This window comes from Lampris incognitus, chromosome 11 (genome assembly GCF_029633865.1).
Source record: "Lampris incognitus isolate fLamInc1 chromosome 11, fLamInc1.hap2, whole genome shotgun sequence".
Classification (NCBI taxonomy): domain Eukaryota; kingdom Metazoa; phylum Chordata; class Actinopteri; order Lampriformes; family Lampridae; genus Lampris; species Lampris incognitus.
In genome coordinates, this window is record NC_079221.1 from 3,478,730 (window position 1) to 3,506,633 (window position 27,904).

The following is a 27,904-nucleotide window of genomic DNA, read 5'->3' on the forward strand; positions in this document are numbered from 1 at the left end:
CATCCTCTGCATACTAAGAAAATGTGTTGGCCCAAATGGGGACTCCATTGGCCTTAATGGGGACTTGGAGCACACACGCCCACACAGTGGACTGGCTGCATGATTGAGAGATCACTCGTATCCGGCAAAGGTGTCTGACTGACACCTTTGTAAAGATATCACGGCTCTGTAAACGCTTCTTCTGGGGTTTTTTTGTTTTGTTTTTTTCGAGAGGAAGCACTTGATAGTGACGATCGGTGGCACTGGAGGTCTTATTGTGGAGGGCCGGGGCCCTCATTTTGTCCACGTCAAACGTCCTAAGCATGAAAATCATATGAACACAAAGGGAGTCCATTCAGGCCCTCCATTGACACACAGAGCGGCACCGCTGTGCTGTTTCATTGTGTACATTCCGCTGCCAGGCAACTCTCCAAAGTTTATTGTAAACATTGTATAGCGCTTTTCAGCCTCAGCATAATGCCATTGTCCACATTCTCACCGTGTCGTGTCCAGTGGCACTTAATATATAGTCACTTTCACAACGATTAAAAGTGCATTTTGGTGAGGGTGCCCCACGAAAATAGATATAATCAAAAACATCACCAAACTAACTGATAGACGTTTTAATCTAAAGCCTTTTAATTCTACACAGGGCTGAAGTGAAGCTGCAAAAGAACTTCAAAGATGGTTGAATCAGTTCATCTGGATACAACATTTAATACTGTATCCAGATGAAGTGTATCCAGTTCTGCATACAACTGTAACATTGTATCCAGTTCATCTGGATACAACTGGATACAACAGCTCATCTGGATACAACGTTATTGTATCCAGATGAACTGATTCAACCTTCTTTGATTTTCTTACCTGGATTATTGAGCACGCATCAAGACATTACAAAAGAATTATTCCCCCCCCCCAACCAGTATTCTAGTTCTAAATGTAAATATACATCACTTTTTCTTTCTTTCTTTTGCCTATCCAGTCTTTGCTGTACTTAGGGAGCGTTCTCAAAAATGTCCATGAAAATCTGTCTCCGCCATTCATCCGCGAGCACCATTGCGTCACTTCTTCAGTCACTTTGTGCATTGTGCCGTTCAAGTCTATAAACAGCCTCTTTTAGCAATGCCACACCCAGCACACATGGCAAATGAGCTCCATTTGCCATCCTTTATGTAAGTCTCTGCGACATCTACTGAGAACTGTACAGAGCTTCGAAAATGCATCTCTGTTCTTGAGCTCACTCAGCGATTATGGCTCAGCGGTGATCCTCGTGGGTGCGCTGATAATGTATAAATCCAAATGAAGCATAAACTGGTAGAATATATCCTTTCTGCATATTTCCTTGAACCCACTGTTAGTGCTCATACTTGTTGATAGGCGTTGCCTGTCTTAGGTCTTGTTATCTAATGGGCAGGCGTGCTGATCGAAAATGGATGAGCTGGAGTGATGAAGGAGGGCGTTAGCAGCTTCTTTATGTTTCTCGAGATGCCTCCAGGTCAGCCGAGGACTTTCCTCCGAGCTATCCGTTTCCCACTCGGATGCCTTGCACAATGATCTTTTGTATATGGTGAAATATTCATCGAACCCAAAACTAAGGCTCCATCAAATGCAGCCTCCTTCTGAGCACATTATCACATCATTTAAAAAGCCACAAATGCCCTATTTAGACCTTTGACATACCACATGGCTACCCTTATAATTCTGAATTTGTTTTAATCAGTACAGATTTTCCCTGTATCTTACAGGGATTTCCACTACGGTGGCACTGACAGAGTCAGCTGATGCCTACCTGTCCTCGGCTTCGAAATATGGAGGGGCATAACATGAGAAAAAGACCACAGTCCATCTCACAACAGGAGATACGGTTGCGATTGTGTGATTTTTGTTTTTCTTCAAATCATGCCATCGTAAAAAGCAGAGCACCATCCCAAGCCCAGTCAGTCACCCCATTCAAGTTATATATATATATATATATATATGTACACACACATATGTATAAATACATATCTTATATTTAAATATATACAATAAATATATATCATATGGTATATGTAAACGTATACACACTGTACCTTCTTTTGCTGGTATTGGGGGTAGTAATAGGAGCACTGGGGGTACATCTGTTGATTCCACAGTTTCCCCATGAAGATAGAAATGCAAATGGACGCGCAATCTCTGAAGTTTATCAGTAGTGAAATATTCCCGGCGCATCCGTTCCCTCAACAGCGTGGAATTCCCTCTGTGGAATGTGGACCTCACCCTCCCTCAGTGCAAAACACACAGCACTGTGAGTCCCTTTTCCAAAGGCCATTGATCCTACGTGGAAATCTGGCATGCGTCGCCTGCGATGCTGACAACTTTTGAATGGATGCATGTGGCAGAGGGCGGTCCGGAGCCTTTCAGCGTTCCAGCTTGGGATGCTGGGCTGTGGATTCGGATCAAATGAAAGGACCGGTTGGCTTGTAGGGCAGATAAAATGAAAATCTCAGGTCATCCTCCACAATAAAACAGGGTGTGCCATGACTGTCCAGCGACCTCAAAATAATAGCAGCTAATCATGTTGATCGGTGATTGACATGATAAAACAATAGCTGCTGGTTTATCAAACGCATAAAGGAAAAATCGGCACGATAATGGCCTTTGGTTCTGTGACCTGAAGCCCACTTCTTGTGTGTTAATGTGGGTACACCGACTTTGTTTGGTGAAAGGCTTTATATCAGGCCTGTGAAGGAACAGGAAGAGAACTTCCTCTCCCTCAGAAACGGGAAACTATAACCCGACAGGAGGGTCTCGCCCTCCATCTACATGGTATTTCTAAATCTGAATAGACAGCCCTTGTTTCATTCTAGCGAACGAGAAGGCCGTCCTACAGGCCTACACATGTGCTCCGCAAGTAAACTACACTTTTCTGTCCTTCAGCTCAGATAAGATCGGGGCATCCTCCTTACGAAGACAGATGAAGATTATTCTTATACGTAGAAAACCAACCCTATGCATCCACAGCCTGATCCCAGTTCTGTTCGGTGTTTGTGGCGGCAAAGCAGACTTATCGTCTTGCCGTGCTTTTAACTCCCGGAGGAGTTGCTATGGGTCACTGATGCTGTAAGTACGATTTTCGTGAGAATGCAGAAAAAACACATGGAACAGTGAGAAATGCCACATAACTGTTCAGTAAACAGAGAATGTAATTGTCTGGGAGAAGTTCTCTGGCCTACAAAATCCCTGCGCACATTTTCTACGTGCTCATCGTCACCACATCTTCCCCCCCGAAAGCCTGTGTCTGAATGGCAGGAACCCCCTGAGGCCAGAGCCTCCACAAAAACAGCAATATTATGTGCAGCTCTGCCTTCCATTACTGATGGATGCCAAACCACTGGCTCAGTGCAGTGTGGTGGGGTGGTCTGTTCTGAAACCCTGAAGGCAGCCATATTACATATCCTATTTTCATATATATCGAATCAATACCCATATTCATCCCTATCTTTGCATAGCTATCATTTCTGACAGCAGCGAGTGAAGAACGCGAAATTATGATGATGCAACAGTTTGCTGTGTGCAGCATGTGCAGCATATATGTACATGTGTATATATATATATGTGTGTGTATATATATATATATATATATATATATAAAGAGAGAGAGGATATGAGGAGAAAGAGGAAAAAGCATTGTTCTGTCCTGCCCATCTTTTATCTATTTATTTATTTATTTTTGTCCTTGTGAGTCTTAACTTACTGCAGTGTTTCTTTTCATTCTCCTCCACCATTCTTTCTCTGGGTTCCCTGAAATCTGATCTGTAAATCCCCCGCCCCCCCCCCCCCGCTCCCACATTCCTCCCCCCCCCTCCCACATGCCAGAGTCTTCAGCTCTGCCCTCTGTCTGATCTCACATTTCTGCAGACCTACAGCAGATTGTTTATTTTGCTGTACACGGGGGTGGGGGTGAGGGTTTTACGGGGGGAGGGGGCTGGAGGGGGGCTGTAGTGGACGATCCAATGGCCCCTAAGATTTACTGCTGAGCTCAAACCAGGCTCCGGTGTGATGTGTGCCGTCACAGGATGTTGAGTTTCCTGTCACGTTGTTTAGAGGAGCAACAATGAGGTTTCCTACCTGGCTGATACAGAATCCTCACGTGACCGAACGCGTCGGAGGCACGCCACGACGTCGCCTCACATGCAAAAATGGGTCAATTTCTCCTTTTGTCAAAGCCAAGCACATCTGTATCACCCTAAATCCGTTAAATTCTCAAAGGGTCACACTACAGCCCTCAAACAGGTAAACGTAGTAGACGACAAGGCACAGCCCCACCCTCCCCTCAGAGCCTCCACTCCAGCGAGGAGAAACTCCACAGGGACACCTTTTAAGTGTGGGGAATGTGGACATTAGCAATTCTGCACAAAGACATCTTAACCACTGTGGAAAGAGATACCATATGACCTGTGTCCTAAAAGGCAAAGTGCAAAACTCAGCCCCATCTGCCCCCCCCCCTCAGATGTCTTCCCCAGGCCGAGCGGACAGATGCTGGTAAAAAGCGCCACGGCTCCCCAGAGATCTTTCCTGGCGGGAATTTACGAGGTCTATCTGCCTCACTGATATCAGTTCGTACGTGTTCGGGATATCAGTATATCAAACCCGAAACCGCTTTTGGGGTATCTGTCATCAGAAAAGCATCTCCCGTCCTTTCTTCCCTCTCCACTTATGATGTTTATTAGGCTTTTATTCCTGTTTTAGCCGACAACATGATTGCCTGATTATATGTATGAAGCCAACGGGGGTTTTAAACAGCCATGAAGTGCTGTTTACATTTTCCTTCCACTGTTCACCAGCTAAATACAGATATTAAAGCGGGGGCTTTACTGCCTATTTGTTATTGTGTTTTCAAAATGCGAGAAGCGCCGCTCGAACGCAGCGGTAATGACCTCGGTACTGTCGTTTAGGCTTTGCTGAGCATTGCTGGCGAGGCTTGCGAGCGGCGCATAGTGTGGTGGAGCTATTTAATGGAGGCAATTATGACTCGCGAGTCAAACGAAACACTGCATACTTTCGAGATCCTCCCTGATTACCTCCTGTGACCAGGTTCGGGCCCCTCATTGCGAAAGACTGTCTGGAAACAGCCTTCCGCTGACAAAACGCGGATGAACACTCGTTCAGAAGAAGAAGGAAAAGAAGCCAAGCACACAATTATTGAATCCCTAGCAGGTTAAAAGCAAATACCGACAACCATTTCCAGCAGTCTTCCTGAGCTAATACTCCATTAACCAGCACCTCCCTCGCTCGGCCTTCTGAAGCACACACACACACGAAGGCAGGGTGGGGATACAGGAGTTCCTTGTTGCCCAGATGAGCCACTCCTAATTCTACCTGCCTCCAAGCTAACGGCTAAACCACGCCTCTGGTAGAGAGAGAGAGAGAGATGAATAGAGGGTGGGGGTGGGGTGGGGTGGGGTGGGGTAAGTCAAACAGAGCAGAATGCCACATAAAAGGGAACAGATTGTTCTTTGGTAAGTTTGGCTCTCTCTTTATCGGCCCGTGGATCTGTTTTTCCTCCAGACTTGTTCGTCGGCCCACATCCTGCCATGTGGAGGTGATCGGACTCTGATAAAGCTATTGGGGGAAACAATATGCTCCTCAAACTCACCGAGTGGTAAAATGATTCCTGACAATCCCTCGTCTCGAGTCGGCAACGCTCGTTTGCTTCATGCGGGGAACACGTGCATACCGATGACCCAGTTTGTGGAGATTTTTTTAGCAGTTAGTATTAATGTTACGAGATGTTACGGTCTTACATCATGTTGTTTCAGTATGTTGCCATTCCAGTAGGTTTGGTATAATAATCTCAGTTATCATGTTATTGCAGCATAGTTTCCTTTTCCCAGAGCCACAAGACAAGAGTTAATTCAGTGCCATAACAAGTCTAAGAAACGCCAAAGAACCTAAGAAACCCTTACAATGGCCTCCTTTATCCTTGCTTTTAAGTATGCTCAAAACCTTTATCTGGATTGGGGTTGTTCAGGGTTGTCTGGATATGCCAGTAAATCTCAGCAGGGAATGAGGTTGGAGCTGGAATGCCTGTGATGGTTATGGATGTCAGCCTGTGCGGAAGAACTCCCAGAGAAGGATCCCAGGGGTCAGAGGAGCTGGGTCACCGCAGCCACGCAGCACTACTACACCGGGCCACACAAAGGCCTGCAGTGCATTAACACATAGTAAACCCCAAGTTAAAAACACCACTGGCTTGTCCTCTTATCTTGCTAGGTCTTTTCTAGACGGCGCTGTCTGTACAGCGGACGCAGCAAACAGCTACAAACTGAGGTTAACCTGGACTACAAATTTGTTTTTACACACCCATGGGGTTTTTTTTTTATCCCTGAACTTTGTCCCAGAGACCAGCGCAGAACCTGGTGAAACCCCTGAATTTCAACACCAACTGGCTAACGCTGATGTCTTTGCAAGCCTGGCTGATTGCCCATTGCAAGAGGGAGACAACAGAATTGAGGGAACCACAGAGAAGTGGATCAGTTCCTCTGGACACAGCGTTGATTGACAGATACGTTTCATCTAAGGGGACACCTGCAGTCAGTCTCAACTGACTGCAGGTGTCCCCACCCTTATCAACAATAAAGTGGCATGACGACTGAAACCAATGATTGGTTTCATATGCAAATTGCCGTGATTTACAATGGCCTTGGATACATGGTAGGTGACAGGCATGGGCACAAGTCCACGAAAACTGGGACGGCATCCAGCGCTTTACCCCTCCCCCCATCCATAGGGTTAGGGGTTGTGTCAGGAGGGGCATCCGATGTCACATTTCGCCAAATCAGTATGCAGACTGACAAGACCACACCGGATCAGTCGAGGGATGGGTTCATTGGTGCTGTGCCCTCGCAGGGTACCGATGGAAACTAAAATCGGCTGTGGCGACCCCTGAGAAACGGGGAACCAGCCGAAAGAAGAAGACAATGGCAATGGGCACCATTCACAGAGGATTTGGGGGGAACTAAACAGACGCCGGCCAAGAGGATGGCACGACGTTGAAACGCTGACGTGTCAGGCCAGGACTCCACAGTCTACACCCGTCTACAGGCCAGCGGCCACTCTTTCAAGGACCAGTGTGCACATCCTTGATGGGGAGGAATGCGGTTTGAATGGGGAGTCAAAGAGGCCGAGAGGGAACGACCATTCCTGACCCGGGGGAGGGGGGGGGCTAAGAGTACATCTGTCGCCATCTTACAATGCTGCGATTGCAAACATTCCCAAATCCCCTGTGAACAGTACACATGGCCATTGAAACTGTAATTAATGGTCACAGCAAGATGCATATGAAACTGGTCGTTGGTTTGGGTCGTTATGCAGTCACTGTATTGTTTGTAAGGGTGGGGTCGATACCTGCAGTCAGTTGAGACTGAAGATGTGGCTTAGAGGATGATGAGACGTTTCTCTCATTAGCGTGTCCAGATGAACTGATTCCACCTTGAGCATGCACCCTGCCGGACAATCCTGAGAGCTCAGACAAGAAAAAGGAAAAAGAAAGATCCCACGGCGGCGTTAGAACAAATTTGCACCTACGTACGAGCAATTGATGAACGAGTCCCATAGATATGAATTTTCTCCTAATGTAAACAAACCCTTGCTGCTAAGCCTGGCCCAGCCCACACATGAAGCCCTGCCTGCGTTCGTCTTGTTCCACGACTGAAAATGAACGTGTCAATCACAAAACTGAGCATCCCCCCCCCCCTCTGGCCGGGGTGAGGTAGAAAACACAAGCGTGACAGACATTCAGACAAGGAGGACAGGAATGTGAAATATTCCTGGAGACAGTCACGTATCCATGAGGAACATGTTGGACCGGAATGGTCAACATTCACAACATTCCCCAATGACCATATAAATACAAGACGGGCAGAGCGTGGAGACAAAGCGTGGAAATCATTACTGGAAAGACAAGGATACATGGAGGATGTTTCTGTTAAATCGTATGCTATTCATTAAAACCCATCACAGTTACAAACACGCTGACGGGAAGCCATACAAACCCACATTGTTCGGGTCAGAATATCTCCCCCCCCCCCATCCTGCTGCGTGCACGTGGTCATCATTGGTGTATTTTTGGATTTTTTCAGTGATTTCAACCCTGCAGATGTGCGACGTACCCAGACGGCATCCGGATGTGGGCCACTTCAGGCAGTGATGCGGCACTGACGGTCTTCTTCTGGCCCTGACAAACTGGATGTGAGCCTGAAGTGGCCCACATGTATAATAGCAAATATGGCCCAAATATGCCAAATCACATGTGGGCCTTTTTTGGCAAAGGTGCGGTGCTCTGGGCAACATGTGATCTGGATGTGGCCCTGAAGTGGCCCGTGTGGTAAATGGTGAATATGGCCCAAATATCACAAAACAAATATGGGGCCACCTTTGGCAAATCTGTGGCACATGTGGCATTGCTATGGCTTGGTTCTGGCCCAGATCTGGCAAACAGGAGTGGACCACCCAAGCCCCCTCATATTAATACTACTAACCAAGAACTTGCATGCCTACACGGTGAAAAAATTATTGGTATCAGAGGTAAAGGAATCAGTGTTTTCAGTTTTACATGCAAACCAAAAGGACCATAATTCAAACTTAACCTGGCACCTTGTCACTCCATTTTTGGGTAATTCGTCAATTAAGGGAGTTTTTCTGTCCCCAGGGTGGATTTTCAAGAACTTTTTTTTTTTTGTGGAAAAAACAGTTACTGTATGTGTTAGCGTTAGGTTGTGTTAGCTATGAAAACAGATTTGTGTCTCAGTGATGACATTTTAATACTTGTCCAGTATGTTGAAAATTCAAATGTGCCAGAATTTCACTGTTGTGGGCTTGTCCCCAGCCCAGACTTTTTAACTTCCCTCTACAATAAAGTAATAAAATGCTTAAATTCATTAAAGCTTTACTTTGTATTTTCTCATCATAATTTAAAAAGACATATTTCAAATTCATATGGTTTATATGTGCAACTTGCACATTTCTATAGTTAAATATGGCTGTCCCTCATACATCTGTCATTACATCACACCCAACATTTTAGAGCAACAACGCTTTTTCAAACAACAACAACATGGTTGCCATGGAAATGAGAAGTGCTCAGAGGCTCAGGAGCAGTCATGGCAGCAGTGTAACTTTTTCATGTCACAAATGTAATGTGAAGGTTTATATGTCCTGATCTGACAGGATGGTTATTACACATGTAGTAATGTGAAGGTTTATATGTCCTGATCTGACAGGATGGTTATTACACATGTAGTAATGTGAAGGTTTATATGTCCTGATCTGACAGGATGGTTATTACACATGTAAGTCATGTGAAGGTTTATATGTCCTGATCTGACAGGATGGTTATTACACATGTAAGTCATGTGAAGGTTTATATGTCCTGATCTGACAGGATGGTTATTACACATGTAGTAATGTGAAGGTTTATATGTCCTGATCTGACAGGATGGTTATTACAAGTCATCACCAAACAAGTTACTAGTTGAGTATTTTAGTGCAGAAAGAAAACATTTGTCTTTATTCACGTATATCCATTGTACATTGTATGCTAGCTAACAAGTTAGCTGAGCAAGTCTAAGTCTTGGCCCACTTTTTCTCCAAAAAGTGAAAGTTGTCATGACCACCACGTGTCATTACATCACATTTTGCTGTTATAACTTTGAAAAAAGCATCATAACATCACACTTATTTTGTAGGACGATCAAAGCTGTGCTAAGATGTTTGTTCCACACCACTTAATAGAGCTTTTGAACAAGGAAAAACAGATTTTAAAGTAATTACCTTTTTATTTTTTTCAAAATTTCAAAAGCCAAAAGTGCCCCAAATTGAAGAATCACCCTTTTCCAGATCATAAGTATTTGCATGTGTGGTGACGTAGTATAAGGTTAATTGGATGGTGTGCTATAATTGACATGTGTGTTGGCACTGGGAAGGGCGGTGGTTTCACAGGTGATCTCCTCGCCCCCGGCATGATAGAGGTCTGGCCTGGTTAACAGAATATTCACCGAGGGAAAACTAGATAAATAAATAAATAAATAAATAAATAAATAAATAAATAAAACGAACCAGTAAACCTGCCCACTATGGGCAAGGTCAGGAATCACACAGCTGCCATCTACTGGTTGATCCGCAAATGGCTGCAGAAAGCCCGTCATTAATCTTCTAGACGTTTTACTTTCACGTTTAGTTGCATTTAACGTTAAATGGTTAAAACCCTGCAGGGAACTTCGCTCCGCGCTCCTGCAGCGACCTCCCTTCTCCTCTGCAGCTCCACAGAGACTCCGGGGGCGGTTTGGAGGAGTGTGCATTACACATCCCCCAGTTTAACGGTGCATATATAACATGTAACTGTTCGTGGGCTCTTTCTTTTACTGCCCTTATGAGAAAGGGATTCGGGTCCATTTAAACGGATTCTATCATCTGTGCATGACTTATGCATTGATGCATGCATGGGCCAGTTTGACCCAATGGGGCGTCGACGGCGCCGAACACCACCTATGGTTGGGTTTAGCAGGTTTCCGCTGGGAGCCAGGTTCGGGGCATGGCTAGTCCCCGGCCGCCGCGCCTCTTGCTATAGCTCGTACGCTCGCCGGACGCGTTCGGGATCTTCCAGGTTCGTTCTGAGGTCAAGCGTGTTTGCAGAGTGCACGTCCACTCCCGGATAGGTCCCGGCTCTCAGCCCAGGGTAGCGAACCGGAGGGCTCGGCACGCTCGGGGCTGAATGCACATCGGAATAAATATGGTTGGGGTTTTTTTTTTCTTTTTCTTAAACCCGCTACCACGGAATTAGGGCAACCGCCGCGGTGCGAGATCTGTTTTCCGGGACTTTCTGCACGCAGCACAAGGTCCTCGGCGAGGCTCGGCGCGTAGGCAGAAAGAAGAACCCTCAGCCAGCCGGCGCTCGCTGCTCTCGGCGCTGATTGGTCGGCGTCCCAGCGAAGGCGGAAGTGCACCGGGGCAGGGGGATTCCCCGGGGGAAGTTCCCAACTCTAAAAACTCTGCGTAAAAATGTACATTCGCACCGAGCGCACCACATCCTCCCCTGCGCCTCGGATCCTCCGCACGTCGCCCGGACAGAGGAGAGAGCGCCCCGGCGTCGTCGCCTCCCGCCGCTCACCCCGCTTTTTCTCCGAATGACGGTAAGGAGAGAGGGAGAGGGAGAGAGGGAGAGACCACTCACCCGCTCACCCGCTCGCTGGCTGCCGCCACTCCTGCTGGGGGGGGGGGGGGGCTGTAAGGCAGGCAGGTTGAATGAGCTGGGGAGGGGGGGGGAGGGGGGCAGAAAAACCAAACTCTTTTGGCTTTTAAAAGTTGGCTTAAGGCGGACCGACCGGGACACGGAGCTGCTGCCAGACGCGTGGAGACGGTCGCTCCGCTGCTGCGCCTCGTCCCGGCGTGGCTGCTTCCTAAAGCTGACAAAGCCGCATGCTGCAGAGGATGCTGGGCGGCTGTGTGTGTGTGTGTGTGTGTGTGTGTGTGTGTGTGCGTGTGTGTGTGTGTGTGCGTGTGTGTGTTGCAGTCAAGTGACATCTGTGGTGTTTATTAAAGTGGATTAAGCGGATAATGACTCGGAGGTCAGCCTGCCCCTTCGAGGTCGTCTCGGGATCCACACGGTCCTGTTCATCATGGAGAAGAGCCCGGTTTGACTGAAGAAGAGCCCGGTTAGACTGAAGAAGGGCCCTGTTAAACTGAAGAAGAGCCCGGTTAGACTGAAGAAGAGCCTGGTTAAACTGAAGAAGAGCCTGGTTAAACTGAAGAAGAGCCCGGTTAGACTGGAGAAGAGCCCGGTTAAACTGAAGAAGAGCCCGGTTAAACTGAAGAAGAGCCCGGTTAGACTGAAGAAGAGCCCGGTTAGACTGAAGAAGAGCCCGGTTAAACTGAAGAAGAGCCCAGTTAAACTGAAGAAGAGCCCGGTTAGACTGGAGAAGAGCCCGGTTAAACTGAAGAAGAGCCCGGTTAAACTGAAGAAGAGCCCGGTTAAACTGAAGAAGAGCCCTGTTAAACTGAAGAAGAGCCTGGTTAAACGGAAGAAGAGCCTGGTTAAACTTAAGAAGAGCCCGGTTAGACTGAAGAAGAGCCTGGTTAAACTGAAGAAGAGCCCGGTTAGACTGAAGAAGAGCCCAGTTAGACTGAAAAAGGGCCCTGTTAAACTGAAGAAGAGCTTGGTTAAACTGAAGAAGAGCCCGGTTAAACTGAAGAAGAGCCCGGTTAGACTGAAGAAGAGCCCGGTTAAACTGAAGAAGAGCCCGGTTAAACTGAAGAAGAGCCCGGTTAAACTGCACGGTGTGATGCTGCTTTTTGATGGCTGTCAGTTGTGTTTGTTTGTTTGTTTGTTTTTTTCTGAATTTTTAAAACGTGACATCTGGAGGAAGAAAGAACAAAACCGAGCACAGCCTCATCCGACTCCACACAAACCCCACGTCGCCTGTGAACGAAGTGCTCATCGTTTCACCTGAGCCCCCGGGAGCCACACGAAGCTGTTTATTGAACTGTGAATTGATCAAGACGTTTTAAGGACCCTTTACCAAGCCTTTGCTGCTGACCACCCCTTTCTCGAAGAGCCAGAGAAGGCGTCGTAATGCCCAGTCAAAGCATTATTACTTAAATGATGGCTCATGTGAGGAGCTCATCGTGTTGGTGTGGTAACGTTGACTTCCCATCCACACTGCTCCCGTGTTAAGGAAAGAGGAGGGTATGTTTCCAGGTTGCACAATATGGTCCTTGCATCAGCAGATAGAATTGAGTAATGTCGACGTGATGACTCTACTCTATCAGTTCTTGGCCATCATTTTTGGCTTCACAGTTCATAAAGGCGCCTGTGCATACCTTTTATAGCAAAAACACTACGAAGGGCGCAGTTATCAAACATTTCCCGTTGTGTTCCTCTGTTGCGTCTGCTTGACCGAATGGCATCGAGAAATGCTGGCCTTCTTTAAAGCGGGTTTCCTCAGGCAGTCACATCGGAATGAGTTTAAGCAACTGGTGGCACCGTGTTTCAAAACCCTGACTGTGTTGTTTCACACACAGGGCTCATGTCTGCTGTGTCAGTGATGATTGTGGAGCACACGGCATGGAGAGGAACATTGGAGACCAGCTCAACAAAGCTTTTGAAGCTTATCGCCAGGCCTCCATTGAGAAAGACAATGCTAAAAAGGAGCTACAGCAAATGGTAATATGGAGGGAAATCCAAATGTTTAAAAATGACCCAAACAAGAAACTAATGAATAATTCACTCCAACTTGTCAAAATACAGCTGGCTTTGCTAGTTTCACAAATCAAGCGTCATATACACGTCTGTTTTTTTCTGGGTAAAAATGTCAGTGAAGCTGATAATGCCATAACAAGTCTACTTTTTACAGACTGAATACTATGAGCGCTACACGCAAGAACTTCAGAAGCAGATAGAGCACCAGCAGCAGTTAATCTCGGATCTCGAAGCTCAGCTGATATTAACAAAAAAGCAGCCGTCAGGTGAGTGAGATACGCCAGAAGGATTGTCCTCTCGTTTGTTTGAAATGCAACAAGTCTTGCAGTGCATTCTGCACGGTGACCGTCAGACCAGGACTTTGTTTGATGAAAAGGTGTTTTGTTGCCTCGTTTCCTTACGTCATCGATGTCATGTTGCCCCTTTTTCACCAAGCTGTACTTCCTGCGTGATGGCAGGTAGTGTCTGACTGTCAGTTAAGTTGCATTGTCTTTGGGTTCCTAGGAGAGATGAAATGTGAGCTGGCTCCTAGAAAACAGGAAGAAAAAATGTTGCTGCCTTGCAACCATCTGCTCGATGGAACTGGCGCCTTACGGAAGATACAGTACCTGGTATGTTCAGTGTGGCTGTGCGTCGCCCATGTTGGCCCTGTACATTTCCAAGTGTGGTAAATGCAATATTACTTCTTGCATGTATTGTTTTTTCCAGATAACATTGGAAATCGGCTCCTACTCGTACACTTAAACACACATGTAGTGTAGGTTAAGCTACGTCAAAAGTCTGAAGTTACACGCTACCCTTTTTACTGTCAGTTGAGGAAGTCAAATTACATCAGAGGTGCCATCTAGAGAAATGTCTTTTTGGTTACACAAGTCAGTTTCAAAAAGTAGTCCAAACTACTTGGTACATTTATATATATATATATATATATATGTGTGTGCGTCTTTAATGTCACACAAAACAGGTACTTGCAAAAAACCACCATCAGGGAATGTTCACTGTGGCTTTAATGTTCATTGTATGCTAGCTGCCTGCTAAACACCAGTGACTGAATGCAAATGCTAAGCAAATAGCCTGGCCGAGGTGCTTCACCTTCTCCGCCGATAGAAATCCACGGAACCTTATCTGCCAAACATTACTGGACCGAAATCCAAACCAAATAAACCCAACATGGGTTTCCTCTTGCCAACAGAATAGGAACTGCCGGGTGGAAGTAAACTTCAAATAAACAAACGAGTGAAAGAAACAAAAAGGAAATTAATCAAAAATGAAAACAGAGGCCGAATCAACACACGAGAGGCAGGGATTTAAAAAGAATAATTAAGGTTGAAAAATGCACACACACACACACACACACACACACACACACACTGTGCTGCACAGTGTGCTGCACAGTGTGCAGCACCTGCTGCTTCTGCCTTCGTGATTTGTCACGTTTGATCATTTTGCGACAGTTGTTCTCAAACTATTGCACGCGCACCAGAGCGCCCCTAGGTGGTACGGCGGATAACTGGACATTTTGCCGTATACTCGGAGAAATTGGCAAAGCCTAATCAGAACTATTACAATATTTGAACATTCTCAGTTTGGCATCCTCTTGACCAGCATAGTGGAAGTATAATCTTGTTATTAGAGTGTACTGATGCAGCTACGGTCGTGTTTGTCAGCAGGGAAATCTTATTTACAGCGGTGCTTTTTGCTTTTTTCATGATGACAGGTTGTAGTTTGTTAGAGTTGTGTGTGTGTGTGTGTGATTTTTCTGTGGCTTTGTAACTTGGGGGCTTGTAGGAGATACATGGGTCTTCCGGTTGGATCAGAGGTGATGCTTGGTCCAAAATGTTAGAACCACGACACAATTGGCCATGTCAGCAGGTGGGAAACTGGATGTGGGTATGTGTCCTGGTCGCTGCACTAGCGCCTCCTCTGGTCAGTCGGGGCGCCTGTTCAGGGGGGAGGGGGAACTGGGGGGAATAGCATGATCCTCCCACACGCTACGTCCCCCTGGTGAAACTCCTCACTGTCAGGTGAAAAGAAGCGGCTGGTGACTCCACATGTATGGGAGGAGGCATGTGGTAGTCTGCAGCCCTCCCCGGATCGGCAGAGGGGGTGGAGCAGAGACCGGGACGGCTCGGAAGAGTGGGGTAATTGGCCGGGTACAACTGGGGAGCAAAAGGGGGGGAAATCCAAAAAAAAAAGACAATGTTTGAGAGCCACTGTTGTGTAAATGCTGCGAGTGCGTTGCATCAGTAAACATGGCTGCAGCCTAACTCTTCAGCGTAGGTCACATTTTGATGGATTCTTACAGAAATCTTTAAAACATGCTTCCTGTCACCCATCTGCACATAATTTGCAAATGGGTGAAGTTTGTACATAATTCAGTACACAATGGCTTATCTGTTCCCTCTGTGGCGAGGAAACATGTTCGGTGTTGTCGTTCAGTGTATGTTATATATTGTGCTTTGATTTTAGTTTACCGTCCTTGTGCACCCAACTCTGAAACAGCTACTACCGCAGGTTGTTTCTTCAAACTTTACTCTTGCTTTACTGGAGCACAATATGAGTCTCTCCAGTAATAATGTGATGCTCAACTGATCCCCTGTAGGTAAATTCTCTTTCCACGTGTCATGCTTCAAATAGCCCAGAGTGCCGTGCCTGTTAGAGAGCGCCTGCCGTCACGGGCCTTAAACCCCGGCCGTCGGTTCAAACGACGGTTACCCTGACCAGCCAACCCTGCAGCTTTTAAGACTTCTCCCAGATTCCACGTTTCCCTTTCTGCTGACCTGAGTGACCACGAGGACCTTGTATATAAGGATGTTAACGGCTGGAAGAGAAGCCAAGCCTGTGTTTAGCCACACAGAAGGCTCGCTCGCTCGCTCGCTGTAGGAACGACTACAGTAGCATACACCCTCACTGTTGGGCTGTGGTGAGGAAAACAGTCTTCGGTCTCATCTCGGTACACTAAAACCAGACTTAACATCACACGCGTTAACATCCAGTACGTGTAATTACATGCAGCGATTCCAGACAGAGCTCTAACATCACTTGGGGGGGGGGGGGGATGGAGGGAGTTCTGCTCTGCATCAACAGATGGTGCTAGAGGATAACATCCCTGCACCATCCAGCGCTCGCTGGCCTCGGCTGCAGTCTGACACGATTCTCTGTGCAGGGGGACTCCACTACAGTAAATGAATGTATAACCATTAACCGGTGCACACCTGCACTTCTTGTTAAATAGAAATTGTGGATTTACTTGCAATCAGTGACTTGATTTTTCTTTTTTCTTTTCTTTTTCGCACATGCACATGCAATTGTCATTTGTCTATTTTTCAGAAGGAGAATATGGAAACTGCTGTGGTTGTTCCTCCTAAATTACCAGTAAACAACAATATTGACAAGTATGTGTCTCTCCTTGCATACCAGTCAGTTTCTCATGTGCGTTATTGCTAAAAAAGGTTTTTCTTCTTCCTCTTCTTCTTCTCATCTTTCTGTCTTTTGTTTCTCAGCCGAGACATGCTTGAGGCGTTTGAAGCAATTCAAGGGAAATTCCAGCAGATACGGTCATTAACGAGAAGACAGAAAGATCATCTTAAAAGATTTCACGGGGGAAATGATACGTCGTTTGGTAATGTCAACGTTTACCGGCTCAGGCGACAGCTCAGTATTCGCTGCAGTCGCACACGAGCCAAACCTAAAACCAGTTCTTTTTTAATTCAGTTACTGCAGAGGAAGCGTGTTGACCTGCACTTGCTTTGGTTATGTCATGACACATTGTGAGATTACCTGCTTTTGCTTTCTTCTTGAATGCAATTAGAGCACAACACCTTAACCAGAACCTCCTGTACATCAGTGCCTCGTTGCCCACGTGAACCGTGGCCGGCCACCTGTGTGAAAACGCAGCCTATAAACACGTTTGATTATCCCCCTGTCGAATGCAGTGTACTGCTCTGGACATTAGTTATACGTATAATTATGTTATGTTTATTTTGTCCAGTTCAGGTCTTCAGTAAAAGATTAGGAAACATAATGAGGGCGTGTGGGTGATGTGGCAGTCTGTTCCATTGCCTGCAGACACAACTGGCCGTGTGTGTCTGCGGGTGGGAAGCCGGATGTGGGTGTGTGTCCTGGTCGCTGCACTAGCGCCTCCTCTGGTCGGTCGGGGTACCTGTTCGGGGGGGAACTGGGGGGAATAGGGTGATCCTCCCACGCGCTACGTCCCCCTGGTGAAACTCCTCACTGTCAGGTGAAAAGAAGCGGCTGATGACTCCACATGTATGGGAGGAGGCATGTGGTAGTCTGCAGCCCTCCCCGGATCAGCAGAGGGGGTGGAGCAGAGACCGGGACGGCTCGCAGAGCGGGGTAATTGGCCAAGTACAACTGGGGAGAAAAGAAAAAATCACAAACGAAAATATAATGGGAGGTGAGAATTACCTTGACGTTTTTTCTTGTTGCGCACAAGTTTGAGAATCAGTGCTAGTCGTGGCTGTCCTCAAAGCCTGCACTGGTGCAACACTGGTGCAACACTAGTGCAACACTGGTGCAACACTGGTGCAACACTAGTGCAACACTGGTGCAACACTAGTGCAACACTAGTGCAACACTGGTGCAACACTGGTGCATAATTGGTGCAACACTGGTGCAACACTGGTGCAGCTGCACTAGTGTTGCACCAGCGTTGCAGTGGGTTGATGTAGACACAATAAGCGTATGTAAGAATTACCTTGACGTTTTTTCTTATTGCGCACAAGTTTGAGAATCAGTGCTAGTCGTGGCTGTCCTCAAAGCCTGCACTAGTGCAACACTGGTGCAACACTGGTGCAACACTGGTGCAACACTGGTGCAACACTGGTGCAGCTGCACTAGTGTTGCACCAGTGTTGCACCAGTGTTGCACCAGTGTTGCACCAGTGTTGCAGTGGGTTGATGTAGACACAATAAGCGTATGTAAAATGCCATGTCTCTCTGCCGTCGAACAGACCAGGGGTTCTCCATGCCCATCCAGTGCACGGACGGCACAGCAGAGCAGGCAGAGAGGTCCTTTCCCTCGGGGCTGAGGTCACCGGTAGAGATCCCACACCCCTCCACGTGTCTGGCCTCCCGCGGCGCCAGCCCCGAGGACAGGGACCTGGTGGAATCTCTCACCAAGCTCAGCGTCAAGTTCCCGCCCGCGGCAGACAGCGAATACGAGTTCCTGCACAGCGCCCCCGAGAGGCCCGGGGTTCTAGCCATGCCCAGGGTACGGCCCCTGGGCTGCGTCCCCGCCGAAGTGAGGGAGGAGACGCCCGGGGAGTTGACCGTGCCTTTTGTGTACCCTCCGTCCCCCTCCCACGCTACATCCTCCTCCACCTCGCTCTCCCAGGAGAGCGTGCGGGGACCCCAACAGGTGAGAATCGCTGGAAAAGGCCTGAGAAAGGTAGTAGCAAATTATCAGTTTCTGATTGCCCTTCGCTAATGGATGAGAAAAGGAGTGTGAAGTACAGGGAGGGGAAAAAAAGAAAAACACTGGCCTCACTCGAAAATATCAGCGTGTGATGTGTGCTGATTATTTTTTTCTGTTTCTTTGGGGGAGGGGAGGGGGGGCATGGCTACTCTGGTTATATTTGGCATATCGGCGAGTGGGAGCCAGATGGAAGCACAGTACAGTACAGTGTATAAATCTGATGAAAGGATTCTGATGGAGAAGTGTGATTTTTTTAATTATCTTTGTATTATGAGCTACAGTATATAACCGTCCGTGCTGCAGCTCACCTGCCCTGGCGAGTCGCTTCAGACCCAAAGGGTTTATCGTGTTGCAGCATCCTCACTCCTTTCCTTTCTCATTCGCTCATTTGTCACGCAACGACAAGACGCTGTGCTGTGCTTTCTCTGAACAAATCCTCACAGTGCAGCGCTGTTCCTCGCTTGAGTCGACATGTGCAATTACGAGTGTTAAGATCCGCGAGATCGTGTTCACCGGCTGGCCAGAGCTCAGCCGCCACACTTGGTGACCAGTTGCACCGTTGCATAATTCAACACTTGAGCATCACTGGGCCTTACATGTCGGGGAATGTTGTTTTCTCCCCCCCCCCCCCCCTCTGGAGGCGGGTTCAGTGAGCACACACTCACACTCTTCCCTGCATCTCTCAAAAGCAAGTTAGGGGGCGTTCGGGTGGCGTACTGCTCTATTCTGTTGCCTACCCACATGGGGGTCGTTGGTTCGAATCCCCGTGTTACCTCCGGCTTGGTGGGGCGTCCCTACAGACACAATTGGCCGTGTGTGCGGGTGGGAAGCCGGATGTGGGTATGTGTCCTGGTCGCTGCACTAGCGCCTCCTCTGGTCGGGCGGGGCGCCTGTTTGGGGGGGGGGGATAGCGTGATCCTCCCACGTGCTACGTCCCCCTGGTGAAACTCCTCACTGTCAGGTGAAAAGAAGCGGCTGGTGACTCCACATGTATGGGAGGAGGCATGTGGTAGTCTGCAGCCCTCCCCGGGTCAGCAGAGGGGGTGGAGCAGAGACCGGGACGGCTCAGAAGAGTGGAGTAAGTGGCCTGATACAACTGGGGAGCAAAAAGGGGGGAAAATTTCAACACAAAAATAAAAAAGCAGCAGTTTGCTGTGGCCCAGCGTACCTTTGGGTGGGTGGGTGGGTGGGTGTACAGCATTGCTGAGTGTGTGGGTAATCCAGTGTTCTGTGTGCTTGTGTCTCTGCTGTGCAGCCTCACTGGAGCCCCGAGCTGTGTGACGCAGCCAACGCCGGGATGGAGCTGGAGATGGTGCAGAGCGGCAGCCCCGATAAGTGTGCTTTCTGCCACGCCGTGGTTCCTCCACAGCAAATGAACAGCCATCTCTACTCGCATTTCTCTCACAAGAGCGAAGCCAGCAACTGACATTGGGAAGCAGAGACTGGCGGGCCGACGTGCCAGCGCCTGCGAGACTTTACTGTAGTCACGGTTTATTTATGCCTTTGTTGCCTGCCATGGAGTACTGTACATGCGCTGTACTGGATTTCAAATGACACTGCCTTTTGCCATAAGACTTGAACCCATTCTCAGTCCATTTATTTAATTTCAGAAAGTTGAATGGTACACTTTCCTGTCCTTTATATTTTTTTAAATATTACTCTGAAGTTGTACTCTGATGGTAGACATGAGTGTAATAAAGCAATCATTTAATCTTCCGGAGAATGTTCCTTTAGCTGTGTCATTTACGTTATTTCTAAGACGCGTCAACAAGGCAGGTGGGTTGTTGCTGACGTGGTCGAGACGATACATGAAAGGATCCGGATGGAGACGATGCCGTCTTGATATGACGTGCATATTTATAAACTTTAAAAAAAAAATTTTTTTTTGTGTAAATTCTTAATATCTCCCAAGTGTTCAAGGATTGAAATATATGTCATGATGCATGTGTTTCAGGGAGATCTTCACTCTGACAGTGGACGAAGTGGAAATGGGAAATGTAAGTTTTGTCATATTTTTTTTTTTGACGCTTTACTGAAATCCTCTTGACGTTACACTTTTCATGCAGAGAAGGTGAAAGGGTGATTCTTCAGTTAAGGGAGTTTTTCTGTCCCCAGGGTGGATTTTCAAGAACTTTTTTTTTTTTGTGGAGGAAACAGTTACTGTATGTGTTAGCGTTAGGTTGTGTTAGCTATGAAAACAGATTTGTGTCTCAGTGATGACATTTTAATACTTGTTCAGTATGTTGAAAATTCAAATGTGCCAGAATTTCACTGTTGTGGGCTTGTCCCCAGCCCAGACTTTTTAACTTCCCTCTACAATAAAGTAATAAAATGCTTAAATTCATTAAAGCTTTACTCTGCATTTTCTCATCATAATTTGAAAAGACATATTTCAAATTCACATGGTTTATATGTGCAACTTGCACACTTTTATAGTTAAATATGGCTGTCCCTCATACATCTGTCATTACATCACACCCAACATTTTAGAGCAACAACGCTTTTTCAAACAACAACAACAACGTGGTTGCCATGGAAACGAGTAGTGCTCAGAGGCTCATGAGCAGTCATGGCAGCAGCGTGACTTTTCCATGTCACAAATGTAATGTGAAGGTTTATATGTCCTGATCTGACAGGATGGTTATTACACATGTAGTAATGTGAAGGTTTATATGTCCTGATCTGACAGGATGGTTATTACACATGTAAGTCATGTGAAGGTTTATATGTCCTGATCTGACAGGATGGTTATTACACATGTAGTAATGTGAAGGTTTATATGTCCTGATCTGACAGGATGGTTATTACACATGTAGTAATGTGAAGGTTTATATGTCCTGATCTGACAGGATGGTTATTACACATGTAGTAATATGAAGGTTTATATGTCCTGATCTGACAGGATGGTTATTACACATGTAGTAATGTGAAGGTTTATATGTCCTGATCTGACAGGATGGTTATTACACATGTAGTAATGTGAAGGTTTATATGTCCTGATCTGACAGGATGGTTATTACACATGTAGTAATGTGAAGGTTTATATGTCCTGATCTGACAGGATGGTTATTACACATGTAAGTCATGTGAAGGTTTATATGTCCTGATCTGACAGGATGGTTATTACACATGTAGTAATGTGAAGGTTTATATGTCCTGATCTGACAGGATGGTTATTACACATGTAAGTCATGTGAAGGTTTATATGTCCTGATCTGACAGGATGGTTATTACACATGTAGTAATGTGAAGGTTTATATGTCCTGATCTGACAGGATGGTTATTACACATGTAAGTCATGTGAAGGTTTATATGTCCTGATCTGACAGGATGGTTATTACACATGTAAGTCATGTGAAGGTTTATATGTCCTGATCTGACAGGATGGTTATTACACATGTAAGTCATGTGAAGGTTTATATGTCCTGATCTGACAGGATGGTTATTACACATGTAAGTCATGTGAAGGTTTATATGTCCTGATCTGACAGGATGGTTATTACACATGTAAGTAATGTGAAGGTTTATATGTCCTGATCTGACAGGATGGTTATTACAAGTCATCACCAAACAAGTTACTAGTTGAGTATTTTAGTGCAGAAAGAAAACATTTGTCTTTATTCACGTATATCCATTGTACATTGTATGCTAGCTAACAAGTTAGCTTAGCAAGTCTAAGTCTTGGCCAACCTTTTCTCTAAAAAGTGAAAGTTGTCATGACCACCACGTGTCCTTACATCACATTTTGCTGTTATAACTTTGAAAAAAGCATCATAACATCACACTTATTTTGTAGGACGATCAAAGCTGTGCTAAGATGTTTGTTCCACACCACTTAATAGAGCTTTTGAACAAGGAAAAAAACAAAACAGATTTTTAAGAAATGTATTTTTTATTTTTTTAAAATGTCAAACGTCAAAAGTGCCCCAAATTGAAGAATCACCCCAAACTGGAAGCTTCAGGAATGGAAGTGTAATATCCGTCTCTTCAGAACTACATATTAAGCACCTCTTGTCAATTTTAAATGAGGATTTTGGTGATATTTCTGATATCTTTCCCGTTACTTAATAGGTGATCGTGGCAGATTGGGCGTCAGCAGCACCACAAGTCGAGGGCTGTGCTTCAGCTTGTGTGGGGAAGCTGGAACAGCGGCACGACGCCCTCGGCACAGAAACTAATTCCAGTGAGTTAAACCAGGAGTCCGTGTGGAGCCACATCTTCTGCAACGTGGAACCTGTGCAGTCAGGTACTGGCTTATGTTGCCGTTGTGGATCAATACTTCTAGCATCGGCATGTGTCTTTTATCAGACAATTAATTTGGTGTTAAAATGAGCACGGGTGTTTTTTGTTAATTCTACTGATGCTGTGAAAGTAATGCAGCGACGAACTGAAATGTTAGGTTTAAACATGGCTTTGCCTATGAGGATGGGGGGGGGGGAGTTATTTTTGGAACTCTTTCAGCTAGTTAATAGACTTAGTCTGAGGTCCATGAAATCAAAACACATTTTGCTAACACTTTATAATAACTGCACCAATTAAGCAATAGTTAAGTATCGGTTACTGCTGAATTCATCATCTGTAAAGCAAGACATGCACCAGTGGTTAGTGAGCGTTAACAGATGCTTGTAAATAATTATTAATACTTACTAGTTGTTGGGTAAGTATTTTGTATGAGCTCATGTAAAGTGAGGACTATATGTGTCTTACAAAGCGTTCACACGCGAGACTGAAAGGCCGGCAGCACCTTGAGACTCGCAAAAGAAATGCAAGTACATGATTTACACACTATTTACATGCACATGTGTGCATGAATTAATCATGAACTGCAGTATTAATAAGTATTTATAAACATCTATTAACACTAACCACTGGTGCATGTCTTGCTTTACAAATGATGAACTCAGTGGTTAGTAATACTTAAAGCAATGCTTCATTTGTGTAGTTATGATGAAGTGTTCCCCGTGTTTCACATCATATACAGGTGATGATATTATTTTCTCCCAATCTCTCGTTTGACCTGTAGAATTTGACCAAGCCTTAATCTTTTCGAACAGCAGCAACAGCTTTTGACTTCTGCAATATTTATTCACAGCTTTGCAAACTGCTGCAATGATTTCCACTGTCTTGTGTGATGATGTGATAAGGAAACGGGGACAAAATGTGCACTGAAACACACCGCCGTGCACAGAGCACCTTGCAGCCCTTCACTCCCGGGCTGATAAGCTGGCGTGAAGATGACAAACAAGCTTTTTTTTGTTGTTGTACTGTTTTGCAAGTGTTTGGTGACAAGACGCCTGCAGCATTGGGATACCACCGCCACTCAGGACTCAGGCCTGCAGCGTTATCAGCAACAGTACTTGAGACAGCAGAATCTGTTTGGTTTTTCCCCTTCCAAGTAAGTGAGACGTTGGCACATGAGATTTAGATTTCATCGCAGAAGAAAGGGGAAAGCAAGCCTCTTTTGGGGTACTTTATAAAATCCCACCGCATATCAGATACGGACACACACACACACACACACATGTGATTTGCTGTACTGATGCTGAATATGACATGCCGTTGTGTTTGCTGTGTGTTGAACTTGGATCGGCATGGGCAGACATGTCCTCTCTTCGCATCACGTTAAGAGCAATGAGGGGGGGAATTTATTCTGAAAATGTTGGCAAATGGAAATAACCATCATGCTGACTGGCTGTGTCTGGTTAACATGTGAGGAGTGGAACATGGATGGCGGAGCCGGCACGCTGCTCTCTCTGGAGTCAGGAACAGCTGCTTGCACATAATTATGTTGTCATCCCCTGTTACTGGACAGAGGGAAGTCATACTGACAGCTCGGCTTATTTATTAGGAGCTTTTTCTCTCACGTTGTAGTGGGTTTACTCACTTGTTAATAAAGTAACGTGGGCAGCTTGAGAGCCTGCATCTCAGCTCCACGGCAGCCAGTTCTCTTGCTGCGTCTCCTGCCCGAACCAGGAGACACTGGGAAGCATCAGCAGCTCCGTGGGAGTTTTCACCGAAGAGGCAAGAACGCTAGCAAGAAGATGGGGGAGACATGAAATGAGGGGAGAGGAGAAGGTGGGACGATATGGATTGAAATGGAGAAGCAGCAGGCTGATTACAAGGTGTCAGAATTGCCAGGAGCAAAAAGGTGAAAGCAATCAGGGGTGAGAGGAGCGCAGCATCGTGAGGGGCAACTAATTATCCGTCTCATTTGTGGGGAGCAGCTCTTTGAGGCAGCTCGACCCGCTGAATGTTGACAGATTGGTGCGGAGGAGAGGGGAGGTGTTAGAACAATGGAGACCAGCTCACAATCATTACTGCATGCTAATCAGCAGGACCGCTGCACCGCCAGGCAGTGCTGCACACACTCTGGTGGCGGCACTGTGTGTGTGTGTGTGGGCGTGTGCACGTATGTGTGTGTCTTTCTACACACCAGGTTTTGTCCCCATTAGGACAGAAAAACCTGAAACCACCTTCCTTGTGGGGACATTTTATGGGCCCCCATGAGGAAAAGGGTGTATTTTCGGGTCAGGACTTGGGTTTAGGGTTAAAGGTTAGCATTAGATGAAGGTTGGGCACGTAGTTATGATGGTTAAATTTAGGGTTAAGGGCTAGGGAAGGAATGAGTGGTCCCCACAAGTATAGGATGACATGGTGTGTGTGTGTGGGGGGGGGGTCACCAGGCTTCAGGGGGCCGCAGTCATTTCCAAGCAGGGGAGACGGGGAGCAAGCCGACGTACATGTGCTGGCACTCTATCAGTGCTTGCAGGCCTTGTGAGGGAGCGGCTGATCTCGGCGGCCCACATTATCACCTCCCCCCAGACTAGACGCGGCGTGTAAATGAGAGATAAAACGAGTGTATGAGTATTTCAAAAGACAGCTGATGTACAGAAATGACCCGGCGCCACTTAGAACAGCAAAACTTCATTTGGGTTTACGGCTGAGTTTTTCCTGAAGGTTGTGTCGAGGCTCTCTAGCTGGTGATTTATACGTACTATACATGGAAGTACTAGTCTGTCCAGGCTGACCATTTTTAAAAGAAATAGATTCTTTAGGACTCACTTAGAAAAATAATTTTTGGAGGCCTTTGAAACAGAAAGTGATGTGATAATCCAAAATAGCTATCTTTTGCAAAGGACACTTTAGTGTACTTGGTTAATGGGGTCGTCCCCTGGCCTGTAACGTGGTCACGCTGATCATGGTCATGGTGTCGGCGACCGCAGCAGCATTTACAAGACTCCTTACTGATACGCATGGAAACACGTTCAGCTTTCTTACTTCCTTTTTTTATTTATTTTTTTACAATTTCTTGTTTTGTTAGCAAAACACAAATTACTGAGCAGCACACCTTAATATATAATGATGTATATACCATAAGGCCAGAGCAGAAGTCCCACACGATGCACAAAGCTGTTAAAGATGGCAGCTCTGCAGCTCTTTTGCTAATAAAGACTTTTTTTTTAACAATGTCAGGCTCTTAGATTTGATCACCAACCGTAGACTGAAAAGGCTCGTTGAATAGGCCGTAGAATTAATATGTAGTGTTGATTAATAGGACCCCCCCACCCCCACCCCCCCGTCACATCTTTCTCGTGCACATTAACATTTGGGGGGCTAGCTAAATGGCTCCAGGAGAGTCTTTGGTAACACTTTATAATAACCACACAAACGAAGCATTTGTTAAGTATTAGTAATTACTGAATTCATCATTTGTAAAGTATTTTTAAAGTATTTGTAAAGCATTTGTAAAGCAAGACATGCACCAATGAGTGAGTGTTAATGTATGTTTTATAAATACTTATTAATACTGCAGTTCATGATTAATTCATGCACAAATGTACATGTAAATAGTGTGTTAATCGTGTACTTGCACTTTTTAAAGGGTCTCGTGATCCTTTAGACTGTTGTGAGTCTCGAGGTGCTGCTGGTCTTTGTGTAAATGCTTTGTAAGGCACAGATAGTCCTCACTTCACATGAGCTCATACTAAATACTTCACTAACAACCTGAATTAATCATGAATTGCAGTATTAATAAGTATTTATAAACACCTATAAACACTCACTAAGCATTGGTGCATGTCTTGCTTTACAGATGATGAATTCAGTAGTTACTAACACTTAACTAATGCTTCATTTGTGTAGTTATTATAAAGTTTTACTGAATCTTTGCTCCCCACACATGCTAGCTGGTCTTTTGAAGGGGGGGGGGGTTAAAGACCTGTTTTCATATTGTTAGAAATTACCACATCTCTGCACATTTCTATGTTACTGTGCAATTGATGCCATATTGATCTATTGGCGTCCCTGTGATGATGTCATATCTACTGCACACCGTACACACTATCAGAGTTTGATGCTCGTATTGGTGAGAGTGCAAAGCAAGTTAAGAAGCTGGAGAGGTGCCACTCCATTGAGCTGTGATTATAGACAGCATCACATCTAGATATGTACGCCATGTATAGAGCCACATAATCACCATGCAAAAGAAAGAAATGAAAATGTTATTATTAAAGTGTTTCATCTCATCAAAATAAAGAGAGAGAGAGAGAGAGAGAGAGAGAGAGAGAGAGAGAGAGAGAGAGAGAGAGAGAGAGAGAGAGAGAGAGAGAGAGAGCTAGCAAGTGCATTAAGGTGGCGTGGGTAGAATGCCCCCTTAACGTCAATGTTGTTGAGATAATTAGCAGCCTAGGAGGGAAACACGTTCAGCTGTGTGTGCGCTGGTCACCGTGGCATGAGGGACTGCCAACTCTCATGGCGTGGTGAGCCGAGAGCGTCACCTCACAGTGGTCCCGCCATGCGTTGGGCTCCTCGTGCTCTCTGTGCAGAAGTGGCGGGTTCGACTTTTGTGTTCGATTAGACGTGTTGACGCCCGTGCAGCATCTCAGAGCAGCCCCCCCCCCCCTCTCTCACGGCGTGCTTGCTTCGGTGCTGGTTCGAGAGCCCCGGTTTTCCAGAGCGGAGATTTGGCAGTCACAGCAAGTGATGACAGAGGCAGTGGTGAGATCGCACCCGGGGCCCCAGAGGAGGCTCACATTTTGCAGGCAGAGAGGCTAGGAAGACGCGCGGACCACACAAGCCCTGATCAGTGGTAGTTTTGGTGATGACATGTTGTTGGGAGAAACACAGGTGCAACAAGGACGTCTACTTAGGGATGACCACTGTGAAAGTCCCTTTTTTCTAAAGTTTCGGAGGACCGCTGAGGCCCTTTAGACGCTAACACGAAGTCATTTTACAACAGCACAAATCGCT

The 27,904-nt window shown here is 46.2% G+C and overlaps 1 protein-coding gene across 3 annotated transcripts in view; it reads left to right on the forward strand.

Moving 5' to 3' along the window:
• tank (TRAF family member-associated NFKB activator) overlaps positions 1 to 20,370 on the forward strand; it is a 29,830-nt gene extending 9,460 nt beyond the window's left edge. The window contains exons 1-8 of one of the 3 annotated variants that reach the window (XM_056289001.1): positions 11,018 to 11,153; positions 13,042 to 13,183; positions 13,374 to 13,485; positions 13,724 to 13,830; positions 16,550 to 16,614; positions 16,723 to 16,841; positions 18,192 to 18,598; positions 19,911 to 20,370. In XM_056289001.1, the coding sequence (XP_056144976.1) occupies positions 13,085 to 13,183; positions 13,374 to 13,485; positions 13,724 to 13,830; positions 16,550 to 16,614; positions 16,723 to 16,841; positions 18,192 to 18,598; positions 19,911 to 20,081 (1,080 nt within the window). In that variant the 5' untranslated portion in view covers positions 11,018 to 11,153; positions 13,042 to 13,084 and the 3' untranslated portion in view covers positions 20,082 to 20,370. Of the gene's footprint in view, positions 1 to 11,017; positions 11,154 to 13,041; positions 13,184 to 13,373; positions 13,486 to 13,723; positions 13,831 to 16,549; positions 16,615 to 16,722; positions 16,842 to 18,191; positions 18,599 to 19,879 lie in introns of those variants that run through there. The other 2 variants (XM_056289003.1, XM_056289002.1) reach the window with 2 other exon arrangements.
• The last annotated feature ends 7,534 nt before the right edge of the window (positions 20,371 to 27,904 follow it).